We start from the raw sequence: 23,494 nt of genomic DNA on the forward strand, positions 1-23,494 counted from the left end.
TCCCCTTCTGGCACCCCTATGTTTCGGATGTTGCCACATTTAAAGTTGTCCCAGAGGTTCCTAAGCCTCTCCTCATTTTTTTCAATTCTTGTTTCCTCATTCTGCACTGGTTGACAGTTTTTTTCTTCCTTATGTTTCAAATCATTGGTTTGAACCCCAGTTTCCTTCCCTTCACCATTGGTTTTGTGTGAGTTTTTCTTCGTTTCATTTAGCTTAGCCTTCAATTCTTCCCTTATGCGTTTGCCATACTTAAGTATATCTAACAAGCCTGTGAGCATCTTCATCACCAGTGTTTTGAATTCTGCATCTGTTAGGTTAGCTATCTCCTCGTCACTCAGTTCTCCCACTGGAACCTTGATCCATTCCCTCTTTTGGGTCATACTTCTCTGTCTCCTCATCTTGACAGGCTGTGTTCATTTGCCTCTGTGTCTTAGGTAAAGTTGTCACACCTGTTACGTTGTAAGGAGAAAAGCCTTAGGGATTCATCAGTACAGGGCGACCCGTTTCACCACGTTGTGGTGCTGTATGTGGGGGCGGGGGTCTGAGAGGGAACAATGCCGCCTGTCCAGCACTCGCCCCTTTACCAGGCACTTCTCCCACTTCCGTATGGGACTGACGCCCCTCTAGCTGTTACCCTGACCATCGTTCCCAGAGTGGGTGGGTCTGTGGATGTTCTAGGACCGTGGGGGCCCTTTAAACAAGTGGACTCTGCTGAGAGATCGGCAGTTCCTTCCTCCGCCCCAACCCCCACTGGTCTGCACAGTCAGAAGCACTTGGGCTTTATCTTCCCCGGTGCTGGGACTGTGAGCTTCGCGGTCTGGTCTGGTGCTGGGAACGATCCCCAGGTGTCCCTCCCGACTATTTTAAATGTGTGGCTCTGCTGTCTCTGGGCCCGCTGCTGCCACCACACCATGACCTCTCTGTCTCGGCTCCGCCCCTCCTACCTGTCTGAATGTGTATTTCTTCTTTATGTCTTTGTTTGTTAGATTTCCATGCAGCTCTATTTTCTGGAACTTCTGGTTGTCTCTACTTCTGAGGTAGTTGTGTTCCTTCTTAGTTGTGGTGGGAGATGCAGCGTGTCTGTCTAGGCCTCCATCTTGACTGGAAGTCCCCAAAATTCAGTTTTGGAACTATTAATCACACTCATAAATCTAACCTTGAAGGAACAAGAAAATATGGAAGAATGCACACATTTCTTTTTTTCACATTAATTTTACTTTTTTATTTTACATCAGTTTTTATGCCTTTTTAAAAATTGTTGTGTTTTCCTTGTGCCCTGTGGGCGGGAATGCAGACTGGTGCAGCCACTGTGGAAAACAGTTTGGGATTTCCTCAAAAAATTTAAAATAGAACTGCCTTTTGATCCAGCAATCCCACTTCTGGGAATTCATTCTAAGAATTCCAAAACACCTCTTTGAAAGAATATTATGTATGCACCCTATGTTCATAGCAGTGTTGTTTGCAATAGCCAAGATCTGAAAACAGACCAATGCCCTCACTTTGAAGTCTATTTTGCCAGATATAACTATTGCTGCCCCAGCTTTCGTTTGTTTGTTTGTTTCCTTTGCATATAATTTTTTTATCCATCTCATCACTTTCAGCCTATGTGACTTTTGTTCTGAGGTGGGTCTCCTGGAGACAGCATATATATGGGTCAAGTTTACTTATCCATTCCCCTACCCTATGTTTTATGATTGGGGCATTTAAAACACTTACATTAAAAGATATTTTTAATAGGTACTTATTTATTGCCATTTTTATGCCTACGTTCCTCTGTGTGTGTTACTTCTTAAGGCATTCCCTTTATTTTATTTTATTTTATTTTTTTGCAGTACTGGTTTGGTGGTAATGAACTCTTTTAGTTTGGGGGCATTTTGTTTGTTTGTTTTTGGTCTGGGAAGCTCTATTTTGCCTTCCATTTTAAATGGTAATATTGCTGCATAGAGTATTCTTGGTTTCAGATACTTGCTTTCATTGCTTTGAATACTTCATGCCAATTTCTTCTGGCTTGAAGTGTTTCTGGTGAGAAATCAGCTGACAGTCTTATGGGAAGTTCCTTCTGGGTAACTGTCTCTCTCCTGCTGCTTTTAAGATTCTCTCTTTGTCTTCAAACTTTCACATTTTAACCATGAAGTGTCTTGCTGTGGGTCTTTTGGGGTTCATCTTAATTGGGACTCTCTGTGCTTCCTGAACATTTCTGCCTTTTTCTTTCACCAGGTTAGGAAAGTTTTCTGCCATTATATCCTCAAACAGGTTCAGAGGTTGTTACATTTTATGTCGTCGCAAAGTTCCCTTAAAACTATCCTCATTCTTTTCTTTTTTTAAGTCATTTTTCTTTTCACTGCTCAGATTGGGTGTTTTGTTCTACCGTGTCTTTCTTTAAAGATTTTATTTATTTATTTTAGAGAGGGGAAGGGAAGGAGGAAGAGAAAGAGAAACATCAATGTGTGGTTGCCTCTTGTGCGCTCCCAACTGGGGACCTGGCCCACAACCCAGGCACGTGCCCTGACTGGGAATCAAACCTGCGACCCTTTAGTTCACAGGTAGGCACTCAATCCAGTGAGCCACACCAGCCAGGGCTCTACCTTGTCTTTTAAAATCACTGATACAATCCTCTGCTTCATCTAACCTGCTTTTAATTCCTTCCAATGCATTCTTGATGTCAGATATGCTATTCTTTATCTTTTACTGGTCTTTTTATATGGTTTTTATGTCCTTTTTTGTGCTCCTGTAGTTCTCACTAAGTTCCTTGAGGATCCTGACGACTATTACTTTGAACTCTAGAGCTCATCAATTGTTTGCCTCCATCTTATTTAGCTCTTTTTTTTTCTTCTGGAGATTCCACCTATTCTTTTAAAATGAGGGTCCATTTCTTCGTCTCCCCGCTTTGGCTGCCTCACTGTGTTTGTTGGTTCCTTGTGCTGCATGACTCACACTGTCTGTGGGGTGGCTTTCTGATGTAGGTGTTCTGCGGGGCTCGGTGATTGAGTCCCATTGATCTCCTGAGCTGGGCACTCTAAGGACATCTCCTGTTTGGGTTTTGTGAGCTCTCTTAGTGTAGTTAAGTCTTGATTGCTGTTGGCTCATTTGTTTGTGAGATCAACCCTCCGCGTGGATGATCATGAATAGTTTTCAGTTCAGAAAGAAATGACTGGAGGTACCTGAAGACAGGGCCATGGAGAAACTTTTAGCAGAAAATGGACAGAATCTGAAATGTAATTTGCAAAGACTGATGTGAAGGGTGAACTGAGAGGATAGTGAGGGTGCAGAACTCAGTACCCAGGCAGGTGGAGGGTGTTACCACTGCCTGGGGGACATGAAGGGTGACCATCTCTCCCCACCTCGTTGACTGGAATCCAAGGAGCCCTCAGGAGAGTGAAGCAGGGGTTGCAGGGATGAGCCTGGGGTCTTTGCAATGCACTCTGCTTCCACAGGGGTTCCCAGCACTTCCTCCTCGCCTGGAGCTCGGGGCTGAGTCTCACTGTTCCCACGTGACTTTGTGTCTCTGAGAGAAGTGGGCTCTTTCTCCTTCCCTCCCCTTGGGGAAATCACTGGAGTCATTTCTGCCTTTCAGAGCAGCCAAGATCCTGGGTGTCACTGTCCTCTTCGAACTATGGAGGCTCTTCAGGACTCAGAGAATCTTTATTCATGAGAGTCCTGTTCAAAAGCAGTAAACACACACACACACACACACACAACCACTTCCTGGATGGCTGAAGGACCCTTGAGCAGCCTACTTCCTCTCTAGTTCTCAGATCCCTCAGTCACAGCACCCAGCCCCCACAAATGTCATCAGAATCCTTCTTGCCTGAGACATGGGGGAGAGGAAGCCAGTCACTGAGAGCAGATGAAGATTCTGGAGTTTTGAGAAACTGAAAAGCAGAGGTACCTGGACCATGGGGCAGAAGGAAGGCTCAGACTCAGACCACAGCACAGTCACGTGAGTCACAGCAGAGACCCTCACAGGGCCGGGGGGAGCCCCTGGCCTCCCCATCACGGGCTGCAGGGCCAGCTGTGTGAGTGTCCAACAAGGTGACTTTCATACCTGCTTCACTCCGTACACAAAATTGATGCTGATGGGCCACAGGCTGAAGAGTGAATCAACGACTTCTTCTTTAGCAAACAATATAGAAAATGTCTTTTCATCATTTTTTATTGTTCTTCTATGACACTTGTCTCCATTTCCCCCCTTTGGCCTCCTCTGTCCATCCCAACCCCCTACCCCGGCTCCCACAGTCAGTTCCCACACTGTCGTCACGCCCATGGCTCATTCATGCGTGTCCTTTGACTAGAGATTTTCTATGCTACCTGTTGTTCAATGCCTTCTAATATAATTATAATCGCATAGAAGTTTTGTCATAATTCACAGAACATTTTAAATATTTATAATGTTTGGGGAAAACTTTTTTTCAAGGTCCCCGGTTCTCATAATTTTTCTCATTTCTCCTTTCTAAGCACCTTAATTGCAACAATCGCCTTAGAATGCCGATTTCTTGCTAAGAAGGGTTCTCAGAATACAGGAGATCAGTCCCCTCGATCTCAGACGCAGTTCTGGATCTGGGAAAAACACCCGGCAGGCAGTAGGAGACCAGCGAGTGTCTGTCTATGGACAAGTCAGACACCGGAAGTGTATTTTGTGTGTGGGAGGTAGAGAACGTGAGTGATCAATCCGTTCTGGAGTCAGCCTGTTGAGGGTGGACTGAGGACCAGAGTCTGGATCCCGCCCTCTCTGCGCAGGAGCTCAGACCAGGCAGAGGGTCCTGGGAACAAGCAGAGACCCCACAACTGGGCTGAGTGGCTCCAAGGGACCTGCCGGCCTCCTGAGCTCACGTCACGGAAAAACCCAGCGCCAGGCCCAGGGCGGGGCGTCCGCCCGCAGCGGGTCCACAGAGGTGGGAGCCCGGAAGGGCAGCAGCAGCCTCGGACTCACCACATCCTGTGCGTCTCTGTCCTTCAGGCCCAGGGTCTCGTCCCCCTGGGGAGTGGGAGCACTCACAGCGACGGCATGGTGTCCATCCTCCCTGCTCTTCTCTGCCTCGGTCAGTGTGGGGATGGGCAGGGGCTGCAGGAGGGGACAGGGCACTGATGGGGCAAACTTCTGACAGGGACTCTATTCCAGGGGTGAGTCTGGCCCAGAAAACCCGCGAGCTGAAAGGTGAGTCCTCCCCAGGGTCCCTGTCCCACCTTCTACTTCACTTCTGGGGCTCGGGAGGCAGCCAGGGGTCTTGGGATGAGGTGGTAATGAGGAGGGACGTGGGCTGAGCTGGGGAATGGGGGGTGGGGGAGCCCTTTCCAATGCAGCCTCTGGTTCCTTCCAGGGACCCTCCCCAAACCCACCCTCTGGGCTGAGCCAGGCCCTGTGATCCTCTGGGGGAGCCCTGTGACCATCTGGTGTCAGGGGACCGTGGAGGCTGAGGAGTACTATATGAACATGAGGGGAAGATCAGTGACCCGGGACAGACAGAAGCCACTGGAGCCCAGGGACAAGGCCAAGGTCTCCATCACACGCGTGACAGAGGGACATGCAGGGAGCTATCGCTGTTACTACCTCAGCCCAGCTGGCCGGTCAGAGCCCAGTGACCCCCTGGAGCTGGTGGTGACAGGTGAGAGGACACTCAGGGGTCCCAGCCTCAGGCTCTGCCCTCAGGAAGGGGGTGCTCTCAGGGCATATCCCCCTCACAGCCCAGCCCTGGGGGACGTGAGGGAGGTGTGAGCCCCATTTAACACGCTGCCTCCTTCTCCCCTAGGATCCTACAGCATCAAACCCAGCCTCTCAGCCCTGCCCAGCCTTGTCGTGACCCCAGGAGGGAACGTGACCCTCCAGTGTGTCTCATGGTGGGGATCTGACAGGTTCATTCTGACTGAGGAAGGAGAGGACAGGCTCCCCGGGACCCTGGACTCACAGCGACACCCCAGTCGGCACTTCCAGGCCCTGTTCCCTGTTGGCCCCGTGACCCCCGGCCGCAGGTGGACGTTCAGATGCTACGGCTGTAGCAGGAACACCCCCCAGCTGTGGTCACTGCCCAGTGACCCCCTGGAGGTCCAAGTCTCAGGTGAGGACCCCTGACCTCATCCTTTCTGAGCTGTCAGTTCAGGGTGGTGTCCCCAGGAGACATCTGAGGTTGGAGGGGACTGAGGGGTCTAAGTGATGGTCACCCAGCACAGATGTGCCCCTCAGAGACACTCCTTGTCCTGCTTCCCCTTCCCCTCCCCAGGTTCAGGGGTGGTCAGTGGGTAGTGGAGTGTCTTGGGTCCCACACAGCTGATGGAGGAAAGGGTCTGATGACAGCTCCAGGGTTAGTCTCTGACCCTCGCCCACTTCTGTCCCCCTTCCCAGGACCCCCTGGGGGCCCCTGCGCCCCCACCCACAGGACCCATCCCCTCAGCTTGTGCGTCACTGAGACCTCTGCTCAGAGGGAGCAGAGAGCAGCCCTAGGAGCTCTGAGGGTTCATCAGGGGTCTTGGGTCCCCCGGACACTCAGGGACAGGCTGTATCCCCAGGGCAGCGATTCAGGCAGAGATGCCAGGAGCAACACGCCCCCAGGGCTCTGAGGCTGCAGGTGACAGGAAAGGGGGGGCATGGCAGAGGGACATGTGGGGCCCAGGCTGGGAGAGGAGCCAGGCTCAGGAGGGGAGAAGGCAGCCCCCACTCCTCACCCCCATCCTGAATTTCCAGGCGGCTCTGAGGATGGAGGACCCCCCACCACAGAGTCAGGTCAGCAGAGCAGTAAGTGAGAGACTTTGTGGGGAGCTGGTGGGTCCTCGTTCTGGTCCCGGTTCTGCTGCTCCCGCGGTGGGGTCAGGGCTCCCTTCTCTGCACTGAGGGTTGGGTTCATGTCTGCTCATCCCGGTCCCCTCCTGCTCACAGACTGCGGTGACATTAGATGACATAAGGGATCTCAGAGACCACAGGAAGGCAGCGCCCCAGCCCAGTCTGACCCTCCCAAGGGGGCGCCAGGACCCTGCAGAGGGGAGACAACCCAGGAGACACAGGGCCCACCCCGTGCCCCTGCCCCTCCCGTGTCCCTGCTGTGCCGGGTGCAGGTAGTAAGGAAGGACCCTCGGCTCCATGTGAGACAGGACAGGCCCCCTGCTGAGGAGGAGCCCAGAACTCAGGGCTGGTGTCCACCTGGGGGCAGCATGAGGAAAGCACAGGGACCCCAAGTCCCAGGTCCCGTCGCCGCGCTGCCCGGCCAGGCTGGGTAACCTGGGGCATGTGGGTAACCTCTCTGAGCCTCGGTGCACTGGGGGTGGGGCCTGAGGGCTGTGAGGTCAGCGGAGACGTACAACAGACCCACCATGTGCCTCGCACACAGTCGTCGTCGGTCGTCGTCGGCAGCCGTCCGTCTCGAGAGACGATGGTGTAGCTTCTTAAGAGTCCATCTGCACCGCCGAGAATGGCTGTGCAGTCCGACTCGGGAGTGACACGGTATCTGTCTCCTCCCGTGTTGAATCGACATCTTGCGATGACGCTGGAGTGTCCTCTCCAGTGAAGCTGAAGCTACAGAGCCTGGGCAGGGTGATATGGAGGGTCTGCTGTTGCCCATGCAGCAGACCCCCCCTCTCTTCGCAGCTGAAGGGTCCAAGGGAAAGACGGAGTCAATACAGCTTGGCTTCAGGTGCGCCGCAGGAGTTGCCGGTGTTGACTACAACGTCAAACCGCCTCGCACACAGTAGGTGCTCATTAAATGGCATCTTTGGCTCACAGATGACGTCACTCCTGCCCAAGGTCTGCCATGGTACTGGATCGTCCTGATCGAGGTCTCAGTGGTCGTGCTGCTGCCCCTCTTCCTCCTCCTCTTCCTCTTTCTCCGATACCGGCGGTGTCAGAACAAAGGCAGGACATCAGGTGAGTAGGGAACGGGGTGGCTGGGTCCACAGGAGAGAGGTGCCCAGAGCATCTGCCACAGGAAAGAAAAGAAGATGGAGACGCTCAGCTGAGAAACAAATTTCTCCAGAATCTCAAATCAGAAAATCTAGAAAGAGCCCTCGCTGCTGTGACTCAGTGGATTGAATGCTGGCCTCCGTACCAAATAGTTACCAGTTCGGTTCCCAGTCACGGCACAGGCCTGGGTTGCAGGCCAGGTGCACAGTCGGGGGCGTGTGAGAGGCAACCACACACGGATGTTTCTCTCCCTCTGTTTCCCCCTCCCTTCCCCTCTCTCTAAAAATAAATAAACAAAATCTGTTCTTTTAAAAAAGGAAAATCTAGAATGAAAACATCCAAGGTTAGCACAGACATACAAATAAATGTAAGTTAATTTTTCATCTTCAATCTCATGAAATTTGAAAAGCACCCATCAAGTCTATTAAGGTTTCCTTCTTTCCTCTGGAATCACACGGGAGGGGTCCCTCCCCTCCCAGGGCTGAGACTCTCTGTCCTCCAGCCCAGCTGCAAACACCCAGGAAGAGCCCCTCTGTGAGAGGAAGGGACGGCTGCCCTGGGGGAGGGTTCATGGGGAAGGGGACAGCCTGGGAGGTGCGGGATCAGTGGGGAGAGGGACTGAAATCCCCACTGCGTGACCTGGCGCCTCCCCTCCCCCTGGGTTAGTGGCCCATCTGGGAGCAGGCGGGTCTGCAGCCCTGAGATGTCAGGGACCTACCTGGAGACACACCCCGTTCTGTCCCCACAGATGCCACCATGAAGGACCCACAGCCTGAGGAGGGCGTGCAGCTGGACCCTCGGGTGAGATCCCTGCTCCTGTCCAGGCCACCAAGGACCTTCCTGCCGCCCCCTTTACTCCAGTGGTCCCTTCCCCGTCCTCACCTCACGTAGTTCTCATTAGCGTCCACGCTGACCTCTCCTTCTCGTCACCACCTCTTGCTGTGACTCACTCCTCCCACTTTCCTGTGGCCTCCTGGCCCTCCCAGGTGGTCCCCTGGGCTGGCTTCTTGTCCTCTGTCTGACCTTGTGCAGCCCCAGGTCTCTGGAGGAGGCATGAATAAGTGAACACCCACAGGTCCCAGGGTACCCCTCACGCGTTCACGCAGCAGCAGTGATGAGGTCACTGTTTACCGGCTGCATTTAGGTGCATGAAGTAGCTTGGTCCCCACACTCCTCATGTTCACCTGTGGGCAGGGGACACTCAGGCAAGCAGGCAGATGGCATCCTGGAGAGCCAGGGCTGTGAGAGAGAATAAAGAAAGAGCAGGTGACAGAGTGTGTGGTGGGGGAGGGGCCAGAACAGAGACAACAGCAGGTGCAAAGGCCCTGAGGCAGCACATGCTGCTTCAGCCAGATGGGCGTGTGGCTGGAGCCGAGTGAGCAAGAGAGACAGTGCGTTAGGTTAAGAGACAGATCCATGGAAGTACCAGATGCCCAGGGCTCAGGAAGTCCCTGCAGACACCATCAGGACAGTGACCCATCTGATCTGCAGTGAACTTGTCACCTTGACGATACAGAGAGAATTGATGAAGGATTTCCACAGTGGCACCAAGGGGACGTGTTTCGGTCTCACTGTCTCTCCAGCAGATCAGGTCCAAGGACGACCCCCAGGATGTGACCTATGCCCAGCTGAACCATTTGAGCGTCAGACGGGACACAAGGGCACCCCGTTCCTCCCCGTCAGAGGAGCCCCCAGATGAGCCCAGCATGTATGCTGCTCTGGCCCTCCGCTAGCCCAGGATGGACCCAGACCCCACACTCCAGGGAGGGGGACTGCAGGTACCCCAGAGGGTACAGGAGCTGCCCCAAGGACACTCAGCTAGTGACCCCAGCCAGCCTGGAGACCTGACATGGGCCCCCAGCAGTTCCTGGGACCCTGCGGGGGTCCCCAGATTTCATAGTTAGTGATAACTAATATCCCCACATTTTGGGAATAAAGCAAACAGACTTCTCAATGACCAATGTGTGAACCAAAATAGAAGTGAAGAGTTTAGATTAAATGATTGTGTAAATATTACAAGTCAAACCTGTGAAGTGAGAACAGTAAAAACCAGGAGTGAATTATCAGAAAATAAAAAGCCTTTAAAAATCACCAGCCTGAGCTATTCTATCAAGGGTTTAGAAAAATATCTCATCGAATTGTTAGAACCACAGACCACTGGTTAGAAAGCTGTGGCCTGTACACACAATGGAATGAAAATCTGCCGTATGAAATAATGCATCCTTCCATCTGTGACCACCTGGATGGACCTAGAGCGTATCAGGATGAGTGACATAATTCGGACAGAGAAAGATTTCACTTATATGTGGAATTTTTAACATCATGCAAACAAACAAAACAAAACAGGCCCATAGACAGGAAGAATAAGTGATGGTGGCTGGAGGGGGTGCAGCAGAGGGGTGGATGGCAAGGGGAACACAGTCAGTAATGTGTAATAACTTTGCACAGGACGCGTGCTTACTGGACTTAGCGTGGGAAGCGCGTGGGAAGATCCACAAGTAGAAAATCAGTGCTGTACACCTGAAGCTAATATACTATTGCCTCCGGTTATATTTTAATAGAAGTATTCAATTAAAAATAACTTGTATTCTCCAGGCCCATCCATGCTGTAACAACACAAAGCATCTTGTTTCCTTTTTATGGCTGCGTAGTATTCCATTGAGAAGTACACCAGTCACAGAAAGACAAACACCATATGACTGTTTATATGTAGAATCTAATGGGCAAAATAAACTAACAAACAAAGCAGAAAAGGATTCATGGGTACCGAAAACAGATTGACAGCTGTCAGGGGGAGGGGATTGGGGGCTGGGAGAAAACGGGAAAGAGATTCAGCAAAGATAAAACAATCCCAGTATGGTGACTACAAGAGGGGAAAGCATTTGGGGGAATAAATGGTGATGGAAGGAGACTTGGCTTGGCGTGGTGAACACAGAGTATAATTTACAGGTGATGTATTATAGAATTGTACCCCTGAAACTTATATAATTTTATTAACCAATGTCAACCCAATAAAGTCAATTTAAAAAGAAATAAACCCCAGAGCAAAAAGAAAAAGTAATGACAACAAAATGATAGTCTTTTTGTAACAAAATAACAATATGAAAATCTTTTTTATTTTTTTATTTTTATTTTTTCTTTGGTCTTTTTGTTTATTTTTTCAAGTATATTTTATTGATTATATTGTTACAATAGTTCCAATTTTTTCCCCTTTGCTCCCCTCCGCCCAGCACCCCCCTTCCCCAACAATCCCCTCTCCAAGTCCATGCCCATGGGTCGTACATACAAGCTCTCCTGCCTCACCCTTTCATATATTCTTTTTCTTTTTAAAAAATAATTAATTAATTAGTTAAATATTTTAACAATAAAAAATAACAATCCCTCCCTCTCAGACTTAAGACCCTTTACAATCTTATAAAGGACAATGGACGAAGGTCTCGAGCTCCTCTAGCTGCTTCAAGCTGGACATGGTCGTCGTCCTACCTACCCTTGGGTCAAGAAATCCCTAATAAGAGTGGGGGTGAGGAGGGGAGGGTGGCCTTCCCACAAGGGGAAGGATCGTGCAGACTCCAGGCTGATTGGCTGTCTCTGGACAACGGCATGCTTGGTTTAACAGGCTGGCATCCTCGTTGTATTCTGGGGGCAACAGGGTTAAAGGACATCATTCAATCCATAACCACTAGATGACAAAAGACAGGTATTAATTTTTCAATGTCCCACATTAGGGAAAATAAGGGCTTCTTTGGAGGAAGGTATACCAGGTACATCTCACCTGTCCAAAACCCTTTTGCCCATTATACTTAGTTCGGACTAAGGGAAATAGTTTAGGTTTCCCCCCTCTCAGACCTCTGGGCTCTTTCTGTCCAAGCCATTAGGATAGAAAAGAGAAACCAGTTTTAAAGTGAAGCCCACAGACCACCCCGTTCTTCACCAACCCAGCCACTTAGTTCAGCCAAACCATTGAGTCTCAGGAGGCAGCAATGCAGACAGGATTAAGTGAGGCCTATACATACAGACAATCACTCAGGTAATGACATCGCAGGCTTATGCCCTTTGAAAACAGAAAACCCATGTTAATTTACGTAACATAACCCACATACAAGTCTCTAAATCTGAAGGACTGTCTTATCGGAAAGACCTCCAGTTGCAAGGCATTTGACATTCTTCTTGCCTGTAAATTAAACATCTTTGATAATGCCACAGACATACTTTAACTTTCAAATGAAAACAAATTTTAAATGAAAAGAAACTTTAAAAATGGTTAGCTGCACTACTTTATAGTCTACCACTGGGCATTGTCATCTTCCTTGAATCTTGATTTTTCTCCCTAAGATTACCCTCCTTGTCATTAAAGGGACTGCATTAAGTCCATTTTTAATTTATCCTGTTCATTTGCATAAACACAACAAGAGCAGCAAATGATCGCTTATGATCTGTAGTTCTGCTTTGCTGGAACTTACGCAAGGAACATTTAGGGTGACCTTCAGTCTCCCCTTCAAGGCACAGAAGCAGATCCACATACCTGGCATTCAGCCTTGCCTGTAAACACCTGTCTTTTCCAGGTCCTCCTGGTTTTCCATTGTGCCTTAAGGTCCCTTCTAGCCATCTTTCAGGAAAACAACCTCATTCCTTCCCTGGAAAGATTGCTATGGACCGCTCATCCATCCAAGGTACCAGGCTTTCTATCTCGTGGACTTTTATTACCTTTGAAAGTCAGTCCCAGTTGTTCAGGGCTTTTTGGTAACAACCAAAGCCCAGGCATGTCTCCTTTAGGCATGACTTTCCATTCAAAGTCTTAGTTAAAAAAGAAAAAACAAAACCTCTATTAACAACTGGTCTTATTAGTTTTATGCAAAGGAAGTTAGGTCATTACTTACTTCTTTAGAATGCCAAATTCTGGAGGGATCAGATAGGGAGAAAAATATACAGTGTGAAGGAAAATCCTTGTCCTTCTAATATTCACTGAACTTGCATTTCTATTCTTTATATTTTTATTTTTCCCCCCACTAAAAAATTTTCTGTTTGTTTGTTTTTCCATTACAGTTGTCTCACTTTTTTCCCCCTCTTGCTTCCCTGCACCCGGCCCCCACTTCTCCTACATTCAGTCCCCACCCAGTTGTCCATGTCCATGGGTCATTTATACATGTTCTTTGACTAGACCTTCCCCTTCTTAGCCCTTCTCTCCCTCCCATCTCCCCCTTTGTTACTGTTAGTTTATTCCTTGTTTACATACCTCTGGTTCAATTTTGCTCATTTGTTTGTTGTTCATTAGTTTCCTGTAACAGGTGATAGCATAAGGTAATTTTCTTTTGTTGCCTGGCTTATTTCGCTAAGCATAATTCTCTCTAGTTCCAGTCATGTTGTTGCAAATGGTAGAAGTTCCTTCTTTCTTTCAGTACTTATTCATTGTCATTTTCCCCCTTTGTACTCGTGTTCCTCTCTGTCTCTCTCTGTTTCTTCATCTTCTTAAAGCAGACCCTTTAGCATCTCTTGCAATACTGGTTTGGTGGAGATGTATTCTTTTAACCTTCTTTTGTCTTGGAAACTCCTTATTTCACCTTCCATTTTGAATGAGAGCCTTGCTGGGTAGAGTATTCTTGGTTGTAGGCCTTTGTTTTTCATTACTTGGAATATATTTTGCCATTCCCTTCTGGCTTGTAGTGTTTCTGCTGAGAAATCTGATGATAGCCTTATTGGAGCTCCCTTGTATGTAATTAGTTGTTTCTCTCTTGCTGCTTTTAGGATTCTCTCTTTGTCTTTGAATGTCGGCATTTTAATTATGATGTGTCTTGAAGTGGGCCTGTTGGGGTTCATCTTCATTGGGACCCTCTGTGCTTCCTGGACTTGCATGATTCTTTCTCTCTTCATGTTAGGGAAGTTTTCTGTAATTAGTTTTTCAAAGAGGTTTTCTATTCCTTGCTTTTCTTCTTCTCTTTCTGGAATTCCTATGATATGGATATTATTACGTTTCATGTTGTCCTGCAGCTGTCTTAGAGCCTCTTCAGTCTTGTTCAGCCTTTTTTCATTTTGTTGCACTGTCTGTGAGTTTTTGTCTACATTGTCCTCCAGCTCGCTGATCCGATCTTCTGCTTCCTCTAGCCTGTTTTTAATTCCTTCTACTGTGTTCTTCAATTCAGAGTTCGTATTCTTCATTTCCTCCTGGCTCTTATTGATAGCTTCCATGTCCTTTTTGATGCTGGTATAATTCTCAGTAAGTTCTTTATAGTTCTTCTGGAGTTCACTGTAGTTTTTCTGGAGTTCTTTGTAGTTTCCGCTGAGCTCATTTAGCTTCTCCATAATCATCGTCGGCAGCCGTCCATCTCGAGAGACGATGGCGTAGCTTCTTGAGAGTCTATCTGCACCGCCGAGAATGGCTGTGCAGTCCGACTCGGGAGTGACAATCCCTGCCACACTTGTTACAGGTGAAGGCAGATGGCCGTTGTTGCTGCTGTTGACGCTGCTTCCGCCGCGATCTTTTCTGGACCGCCTCCTCGTTGCGCGCAGCCTCTGCGCGTGACGTACCTTGCCTGACCGCGAGCCTCCAGGCTAGGCGGTCGTCTGCTCGAACTTCCCATGTGTTGAGATTGATGGAGCATTGTGTCATGTCCTTTTTGCAGATGTCTTTGAACCGCAGTTTCGGGTGCCCTGTCATCCTCTGGCCTTCTGCTAGCTCGCCGTAGAGGAGGTCTTTGGGAATGCGGCCTGCATCCATTCTTTTGACATGGCCGAGCCACCTGAGGCGTCTCTCACTAAGAACTGCACGCAAACTGCTCATGTTGGCTCGCTTCAGCACCTCGGTGTTGGGGACCTTATCCTGCCAGGCGACATGCAGGACGCGTCGCAGGCACCTCATGTGGAAGCTGTTGAGTTTCCTTTCGTGCCTTGCGTAGGTGGTCCACGTCTCGCTGCCATAGAGGAGAGTGCTGAGTACGCAGGCTTGGTAGATGCGCAGTCTGGTTTTCTCAGTGAGGCTGGAATTGTTCCACGCTCGCCGGTTCAGTTTGGCCATAACTGTGGCTGCCCTGGCGATTCTCCGGTTGACCTCCAAGTCGACTGACAGTGAGCTCGAGATGGTGGACCCAAGGTAAGTGAAGTCGTTGACAACCTCCAGGGTGTATCCATCGATGGTGATGCATGGGGGAGTCCCCGTGACTTGAGCCATAACATTCGTCTTCGTCAGGCTGATGGCTAGTCCGAACTCCTTGCATGCGTGGGAAAGGCAAGTGACTAGCTGCTGGAGTCCCTCTTCGGAGTGTGATGTCAAGGCTGCGTCGTCGGCGAAGAGCATCTCACGGATGAGCACCTCTTTGACTTTGGTCTTGGCTCGTAGATGGGCCAGGTTGTAGAGCTTGCCATCGGATCTGGTGTGAATGAAGACACCCTCGCTGCAGTCCTTAAAGGCTTATTGGAGGAGCATGGAGAAGAAGATTCCGAACAGCGTAGGCGCGAGGACGCAGCCCTGCTTTACTCCGCTGCTGACTGGGAAGGCCTCAGAGGTTGCGCCATTGTAGGACACCGTGCTGTGCATGTTGTCGTGAAAGGACATGACCATAGTAAGCAGATGTGGTGGACAGCCAATCTTCCGTAGCAAGCTGAAGAGTCCGCTTCGACTGACCAGATCAAATGCCTTCGTGAGGTCGATAAAGGCGAGGTAGAGGGTTTATGCTGCTCGTGACACTTCTCCTGCAGCTGGCGTAGGGAGAAGATCATGTCCACTGTTGATCAGCCATCTCTGAAGCCACACTGAAACTCTGGGTAGACGCGGGAAGCAAGGGTCTGCAGGCGGGCAAGAGCGACCCGGGCGAATACTTTGCCGACGACGCTGAGAAGAGAGATGCCCTGGTAGTTGTTGCAGTCGCTGCGGTTTCCTTTGTTCTTGTACATGGCGATAATGTTGGCGTCTCTCATATCCTGAGGGATGTAACCCTCCTTCCAGCAGAGACAGAGTAGATGGTGGAGCGGCTGTAGCAGGACTGGTTTCCCGCTCTTTAGGATTTCTGGAGGGATTCCGTTGCTTCCTGGTGCTTTCCCGCAAGCGAGGCGGTCGATGGCTTTGCCGAGCTCTGCTGCAGTAGGTGGGGTGTCTAGCTCCTCCATGACTGGTAGGTCTGGGATGGCGTTAAGAGCAGTGTCTGTTACGGTGTTCCTCGTTGCGTACAGCTCGAGGTAGTGCTCGGTCCACTGCCGCATTTGCTGTTCCTGGTCAGTGATGACCTCACCTGTCTTGGACTTAAGGGGGGCGATCTTGGAGGGGATTGGGCCTGTTGTCTTCTTGATACCCTCATACATTCCTCGTGCGTTGCCTATATCGGCGGCTTCCTGGATGCTTCTGCACAGGTTTAGCCAATAGGTGTTGGCACAGTGGCGGGCGGTCTTCTGGACTTTGTTCCTGGCAGCCCGTAGAGCTTGAAGTGTACTGGGAGTGGGCGTGGCCTTGTAAGCCAGTAGGGCCTTCTTCTTAGCCTCGATCACGGGTTCCATTTCTTCCCAGTGAGCCTCGTACCAGTCAGCGTTCTCCCGCTCTTTCTTCCCGTAAGCAATAATGGCAGAGTTGTATATGGCGTCGAGGAGATGTAGCCAATTGGATTCGATAATATCATCTGCCGCCATTCCCTCGCCGAGTGCATCTTCCATCCTGTTGATGAATTGCTGGGTCTTAACTGGGTTGCTGGCACAACTGGTGTTGATGCGTGGGCGACCCTTCATCTTGGAGTGGTGCAACCTCTTCGGCGTTATGCGCACCTTGCTTACCACGAGGGCATGGTCCGTGTCGCAGTCTGCACTGTGGTAGCTGCGGGTGAGGAGGATGCTACCAATATCCGTTCTTCTGGTGATGACGAGGTCAAGCTGGTGCCAGTGGCGGGAGCGGGGGTGCCTCCATGACACCTGGTGGATCTCGTTGCACTTGAAGAATGTGTTTGTCACGCACAGGCCGTGGTGACACGAAAGCTCAAGCAGTCGCTGACCATTCTCATTGATCTTTCCTCTCCCAAAGTTTCCGAGGCTGGTGGGCCAGGCCATGTGGTCGGCTCCTACTCTTGCGTTGAAGTCTCCAAGGAGATAAAGAGCGTTACTTCTGGGGATCTTGGATAACGCTTCGTCCAGTGCATGGTAGAACTGTTCTTTCTCTTCGGTGGTGGCGCAGAGGGTTGGGGCGTACGCGCTAAGAATGCTGACTGGGCCGAAAGTTGTTGACAATCGGAGGGTAAGTAATCTCTCTGTGCCTCCTGTGGGTGGCTCTATGGAGTTAACAAGCATGTTCTTCACAGCGAACCCAACACCGTGCTGTCTTGGTTGGTCCGGAGGCTTCCCTTGCCAGTAGAAGGTGTAGTTGGTTTCTCTGATAGTTCCGTTGTCGGCCAACCGGGTCTCCTGTAGAGCCGCAATGTCGATGTTTAGTCGTGCCAGTTCCCTGTCGATGATGGCGGTTTTCCTGGCACCCTTGATCCACGGAAGGTCTGCAGTAAGTCCGGGACACATGGTCCTGATGTTCCAGCTAGCGAGGCGAAGAGCTGGAGGCTTCTTTCTTGTTGTTTGCTTGGAATTGCCTGGTGCGAGTGTTTTGTGGCCCACTTTTCGAGAGGCGCCTCTCTGATCCCCACGCACCCAGTGGGGTAGGCGAGCCATGGCGAGACGGCACCTAATTGGCTGGGGGCTGCCCAGCTTGAGGCGGGTGGTAGCTGTCCAGTGAGGTGCGATGACCTCTCCCACCGTCAGAGGAGACCCCTGGCGCTCGTTTCCTTCGCCAATCGGATGAGCTTATAACCGGTATCTGTCTCCTCCCGTGTTGAGTCGACATCTTGCGATGACGCTGGAGTGTCCTCTCCAGTGAAGCTACAAAGCCTGGGCAGGGTGATATGGAGGGCCAGCTGTTGCCCATGCAGCAGACCCCCCCTCTCTTCGCAGCTGAAGGATCCAAAGGGAAAGACAGAGTCAATACAGCTTGGCTTCAGGTGCGCCGCAGGAGTTGCCGGTGTTGACTACAACATCAAACCGCCTTAGGGACTCCGGCTCCGGATTTTCTGTCGGGGTTTACTCCCTTAGCCTTTCCCCTGAAGAGGTATGCCGCAATGCAGCGGAGGTTTTTTGGAGTCAGAGTTTTCCTTCTCTGATGTGCCCTGACTGGAAGATCGAACCAGCGACACTTAGCTCGCAGGCTGACGCTCAATCCACTGAGCCAAACCAGCCAGGGGGTTCTCTATAATACATGCTTTCAATTCCATATCTGAGAGTTGGCGTCCCTCTATTTCATTTAGCACTCTTTCTGGGGACTCTACCTTTCCTTTCGATGGGGTGTTGTTTCTCTGTCTCCCCATTTTTGTGACTCCTATTGTTTGTTGGTGCTTCCTAGAATGATCTGCACTTCCTGGATCTACCCCTGGTCAGGCCTTTGTTTTTCACTGCTTAAATATATTTTGCCATTCTCTTCTGGCTTGTAGTGTTTCTGTTGAGAAATCTAATGGTAGCCTATTGGAGCTCCCTTGTATGTTATTAGCTGTTTCTCTCTTGCTGCTTTTATTATTCTCTCTTCGTCTTTCAATGTTGTCATTTTAATTAGGATGTGTATTGGAGTTGACCTTCATTGGGATCCTCTGTGCTTCCTGGACTTGCATGATTTTTCCTCTTGTCAAGTTATGGAAGTTTTCTGTCATTACTTTTTCAAACAGGTTTTCTATCCCTTGCTCCTCTTCTTCTCCTACTGATTTCTATGATACAGATATTATTATGTTTTATGCTGTCCTGCAGCTCTCTTAAAACCTCTTCATTCTTTTTCAATCTATTTTCGTTTTGTTGCACTGTCTGGGAATTTTTGTCTACGTTGTCCTCCAGCTCGCTGATCTGATCTCCTGCTTCCTCTAGCCTGCTTTTAATTCCTTCTACTTTGTTCTTCAGTTCAGAAGTTGTATTCTTCATTTGTTCCTGGCTCTTATCGAAAGCTTCTATTCCTTCTTCATGCTGGTGTAATGCTCTGTAAATTCCTTGTAGTTTCCCTGGAGTTCTTTGTAGTTTTTCTTGAGCTCGCTGAGCTCATTGATCTTCCCCAGAATATCTGTTTTGAATTCCATCTCTGATAGTTTGCTTTCCTCTATTTCATTTAGCACTCTTTCTGGGGATTCTTCCTTTCCTTTTGATGGGGGGGTTGTTTCTCTGTCTCCCGATTTTTGTGACTCTTATTGTTTGATGCTGCTTCTTAGATTGATCTGCACTTCCTGGATCTGCCCCTGGTGGCGTCAGATCATGTACCAGTCTGGCCCTAGGCAGCCTGTTGGAGACTTCCAGGGATCTACTGCCTTTGTCTGCCTCCTTCAGTTGTTAATCTATTCAATCTGTGATTTGCCGTCAGGTTTAAGGACCGAGGGTGTGGCAGCTTAATTCCTGTAGGCTGGGCCTTTGCTTCCCCTCAGGCTGACACCACTCAGAAGGGAATGGTCTGCCTGCAGTACTGGGAATGAGTCAGCACTGGGATCTGGTCCTCTCTCCCTTCCCGCTGTTTGAGCCCAGGGTAAGTGGGGGCCAAAACATTTTTGTATGTGATCCGCTTAAGAACTCTTTTTCTCCAGCTGTTTCCAGCTAGCAAGAAATCCTGTGGTTTTTTGCTTTTCACAGCTGGATACTATTTTACTTTCCACTCTCTTGCTGTAGGTTGGGAAGCCCAGCTGGGGGTTTAGACCCTGCCCTTGTCAGGGGCAACTCCCAGCTGCTGAGCTGTTTCTCAGTCCCTTCAGCTGCCACCGTGGGAGCCCGTTCAGTGCTTTCTCATCTCCGCACTCCCTACTGGTCACGCTGTGACGTAGCGGCATTTTCTGTCTCCCCGTGGTTATGAGTTCTCTCCAGCTAGTGTTCAGTTTGTTATTCCAGATGATTTCTCCACGATTAAGTTGTAAATCCAGACTGGTCCTGGGAGGAGGTTAGTGTAGCTTTCACTTACTCCTCCACCATCTTGGATCTCCCTATTTTTCCCAGATATTTAAACATGCTTAGATTAAAATGAGTTCCATATACTCCTAGTGTTTTCTCAGAAATCTTAGTCCCATTAATGGCTCTGTAGACAGCCTTTCACACCACCAGGTGTCGTTTGGAGGGTTTCTTCTTGATGTCCATTCCTGTTGGAAATGAACTTCCCACACGTCCAGTTGTCCATAGAGAGTTTGCTGTCCTGATATTCAGACCTGAAAGGGCTAACGTGCCCCACCCGCCGGTGTGCGCTCACCAAACTTAGCATCTGACCATGTTGTGCCTGGAAAAAGATGGTTCCAGCCCTGGCTGGCGTGGCTCAGTGGATTGAGTGCTGTCCTGTGAATCAAAGGGTCGCAAGTTTGATTCCCAGTCAGGGCACATGCCTGGGTTTCAGGCTGGGTCCCCAGTTGGGGGCAGGTGAGAGGCAACCACACATTTATATTTCTCTCCCTTTCCTTTTCCCTCCCTTCCCCTCTCTCTGAAAATTAATAAATAAAATATTTTTTTAAAAACGTAAAGAAAAGGTAGCTCCAATGTGAGCCTCACACAAGCCTGCCCAGACACCCATGTCAGATGACACTGAATTGACTCAGCTTCACACACACAGGGGACATGGCTCAGTGCTGACCATGGGCCGTCAGTGGGCAGAGATATCCCAGCGTCAACCCCCAAAGCTGGGGAGCGGAAAACACTTCTTCCAACTGCCTTCTTGCCCCAAGTCCCCTCCCTGCGTGGGAGTACCCGGCAGATTTTTTTCTGACCACAGAGTGGAGTCTCCCATTGGATGACCCCTACCTCATGCCAGGCATTGGCGGCCACTCAGCTTTGGCCTGTTTTATTTGTGGTAGGTGCCTGTGATACTGGGAACTTTTACTTCTCCTTTTCTGCATTGAGCCTGGTGTGTATTTCAGAAATTAGGAGCACATGGGGGACCTTGAGGGGGCCTGTCCATCGTCCACCCTGACTGTAGAGTCAGGTACCATGATCCTCTCATTTCTCAGCCCACACATCTTCATCGGATCTGTAAATCAGCAAGGACGGGTCCCTCCATGTCCCAGGCACAGCTACCACAGTCACTCTAAGGAGTGGGGGTTCATGACAACACGTTGCAGGTGGGGAAACTGAGGCCCAGAGACCGAGTATTACTGCTCAATAACACAAGGACAGTGAATGGTGGAGAGCATTTAACTAAGAATGAGCTTTGTCACCCAAATGAGTGCATTAACCCACTCATTGTCCTCAAGGGGTGAAGACCAGAGGGCAGAACGCAGGGTGTGTGGACAGCTCTGCCCAGGGGACGGGCTCAGAGCAGCAGGAGTGAGTCAGGCTGGTTTCCTGGAAGGAGTGGGTGGACGCTGTTGCCAAGAAAAAGGAGAAGTTCATGAGTGGCTGTGGTAGAAAGAGAAGCCACACTCTGGGGCCAGAGCAAGGGGTGCGTGTCCTTCCCCTCCTTCCCTGCATGTGCCCTTGGTGCTCATGGTCACAGTGACACTGGACCTGCCTGCACAGCGGGAGGAGACGTGTCTCTGTGGTCTGAGCTCTGCAGGCACAGGGACCTCGTCTTCCTGAAGCACCTGCAGGGCCAGGTGACCACTGTCCATGGGAAGGACGCACAGGCAGATGCTGATGGACAGCTGAGGGGGAGGGGGCCCCGTGGGGTAGACTCTGACCTGGAAGGATGTGCCCTAAATCACCTCACCTGCAAGGAGCATCCCAGAAGGCTCGGGGTCTGTTTCCAGCTCCATCATGGGAATGAGGGCCGAGCTTCTGGGGAGACCCTGTTCCCCTTCGTGAGAGGCTGCTGACGTGACATCCCCGTGACAGGGAGGGCCAGCCACCCAGTGGCCACACCCTGTGCGTCTGTCTACCCTGAGGACACCGAGGCCTCTTCCTTCTGCACAGCAGGGTCCAGAGAGGAGAGACAGCATGGCCCCCATCCTCACGGCCCTGCTCTGCCTGGGTGAGATGTGAGGAGGGGGAGGGGAATCCCTGCTCTGCCAGGACCCAGGATTCGGGGCTCACGGGGAGGAGGGTCCCTCTCAGGATTCAGGGCAGGTCTCTCACAGCACCTCTCTTCCAGGGCTGAGCATGGGCCTGAGGACCCCAGTGCAGGCAGGTGAGTCCCCCCAGGTGTCCCAGGGCCCTCTCCTCACTGGGGACAAGGGGCTACCCCCTGGGAGGTTGGGGTGGAGAACAGCAGGTCTGGGCTGACGGATGAAGAACAACTGAGATGTTCGGGGCTGACAGCTGGGCACTGGGGTTGGGAAATGACTTCTGACCCAGCCCCTGATTCCTTCCAGGGACCCTCCCCAAGTCCATCATGTGGGCTGAGCCAGGCCCTGTGATCCTCTGGGGGAGCCCTGTGACCATCTGGTGTCAGGGGACCCTGGAGGCTGAGGAGTACCGTGTGGACAGAGAGGGAAGCCCAGTGCCCTGGGATAGAAACAAGCCACTGGAGCCCGGGAACAAGGCCAAGTTCTCCATCACATACATGACAGACCTATACGCAGGGGTCTATCGCTGTTACTACCTCAGCCCCGCTGGCCGGTCAGAGCGCAGTGACCCCCTGGGGCTGGTGGTGACAGGTGAGAGGACACTCAGGGGTCCCAGCCTCAGGCTCTGCCCTCAGGAAGGGGGTGCTCTCAGGGTGTCTCCCCCTTACAGTCCAGCCCTGGGGGACATGCGGGAGGTGTGATCCCCATATAACACGCTGCGTCCTTCTCCCCTAGGATCCTACAGCAGCAAACCCAGCCTCTCAGCCCTGTCCAGCGCTGTCGTGACCTCAGGAGGGAACAGGACTCTCAAATGTCACTCAGACGAGGGATTTGGCAGGTTCATTCTGACTGAGGAAGGAGAGGACAGGCTCCCCTGGACCCGGGACTCACAGCCACACCCCAGTGGGCAGATGCAGGCCCTGTTCCCCGTGGGTCCCGTGACCCCCGGCCGCAGGTGGACGTTCAGATGCTACGGCTGTTACAGGAACACCCCCCAGGTGTGGTCACAGCCCAGTGACGCCCTGGAGCTCCTGGTCTCAGGTGAGGACAACTCATCCTGGCCCCTGAGTGACTTAGTGGGGAGGCAGGTCTCAGGGGCAGCCCTGGTGGCCGGTCAGGGGAGGAGGCGCCAGGGTTCTGGGCCCAGAGGCCCTGGGAGTGAGAAGCAGTGAGAGCAGGAGGCTCAGGGAGGGCGACGGGTCCTCACGGGGCTGCTCAAGCCCCTCCTCCCCGTTCAGAAATCAGCTCAACGGTCACATCCAAGGAAGACTTTCACTCCTGACCCTGCCCAGAGCAGACCTGCCTCCTTGCACCTGATACAGTCTCCTTCCCTCAGTGCGCATGTGTGTGTGTGTGTGTGTGTGTGTGTGTGAATCTGACCAGCATATTTCATCCTGTGTGTATTCACATGTTTGCTACTTATCTGCTCAGCTGCAGAAAACCAGAAATACTGTCATAATGACGTACTGACTCAGCACTAACTTTTGCAAATAATACAAATAGATCTGTGTGTCCTTGTATGTGAAAGAGTGTATATGTGCGTAGATATGTGCATACATGTAAATTACATACAAGCATAATAAACTCGCACACATATCCTATGTTGGCAGTCCTGACTAGGGGAAGAATTATTACCGATAGATTAAATAATTATGAA

At 50.8% G+C, this 23,494-nt stretch overlaps 1 protein-coding gene across 1 annotated transcript in view; it reads left to right on the forward strand.

The window, feature by feature from the left end:
* Window positions 1-23,088, forward strand: part of LOC149995446 (leukocyte immunoglobulin-like receptor subfamily A member 6) — a 29,690-nt gene extending 6,602 nt beyond the window's left edge. The window contains exons 5-14 of the mRNA XM_090259229.1: window positions 5,319-5,603; window positions 5,748-6,053; window positions 7,730-7,849; window positions 8,634-8,686; window positions 9,469-9,593; window positions 21,390-21,429; window positions 21,668-21,803; window positions 21,924-21,959; window positions 22,144-22,428; window positions 22,573-23,088. Of these exons, the coding sequence (XP_090115355.1) occupies window positions 5,319-5,603; window positions 5,748-6,053; window positions 7,730-7,849; window positions 8,634-8,686; window positions 9,469-9,593; window positions 21,390-21,429; window positions 21,668-21,803; window positions 21,924-21,959; window positions 22,144-22,428; window positions 22,573-23,009 (1,823 nt within the window). The 3' untranslated portion in view covers window positions 23,010-23,088. The remainder of the gene's footprint in view (window positions 1-5,318; window positions 5,604-5,747; window positions 6,054-7,729; window positions 7,850-8,633; window positions 8,687-9,468; window positions 9,594-21,389; window positions 21,430-21,667; window positions 21,804-21,923; window positions 21,960-22,143; window positions 22,429-22,572) is intronic.
* The last annotated feature ends 406 nt before the right edge of the window (window positions 23,089-23,494 follow it).

The sequence above is a fragment of the Furipterus horrens genome, unplaced genomic scaffold, assembly GCF_987537825.1.
Source record: "Furipterus horrens unplaced genomic scaffold, mFurHor1.1.pri manual_scaffold_13, whole genome shotgun sequence".
In the NCBI taxonomy this organism is placed as follows: Eukaryota; Metazoa; Chordata; class Mammalia; order Chiroptera; family Furipteridae; genus Furipterus; species Furipterus horrens.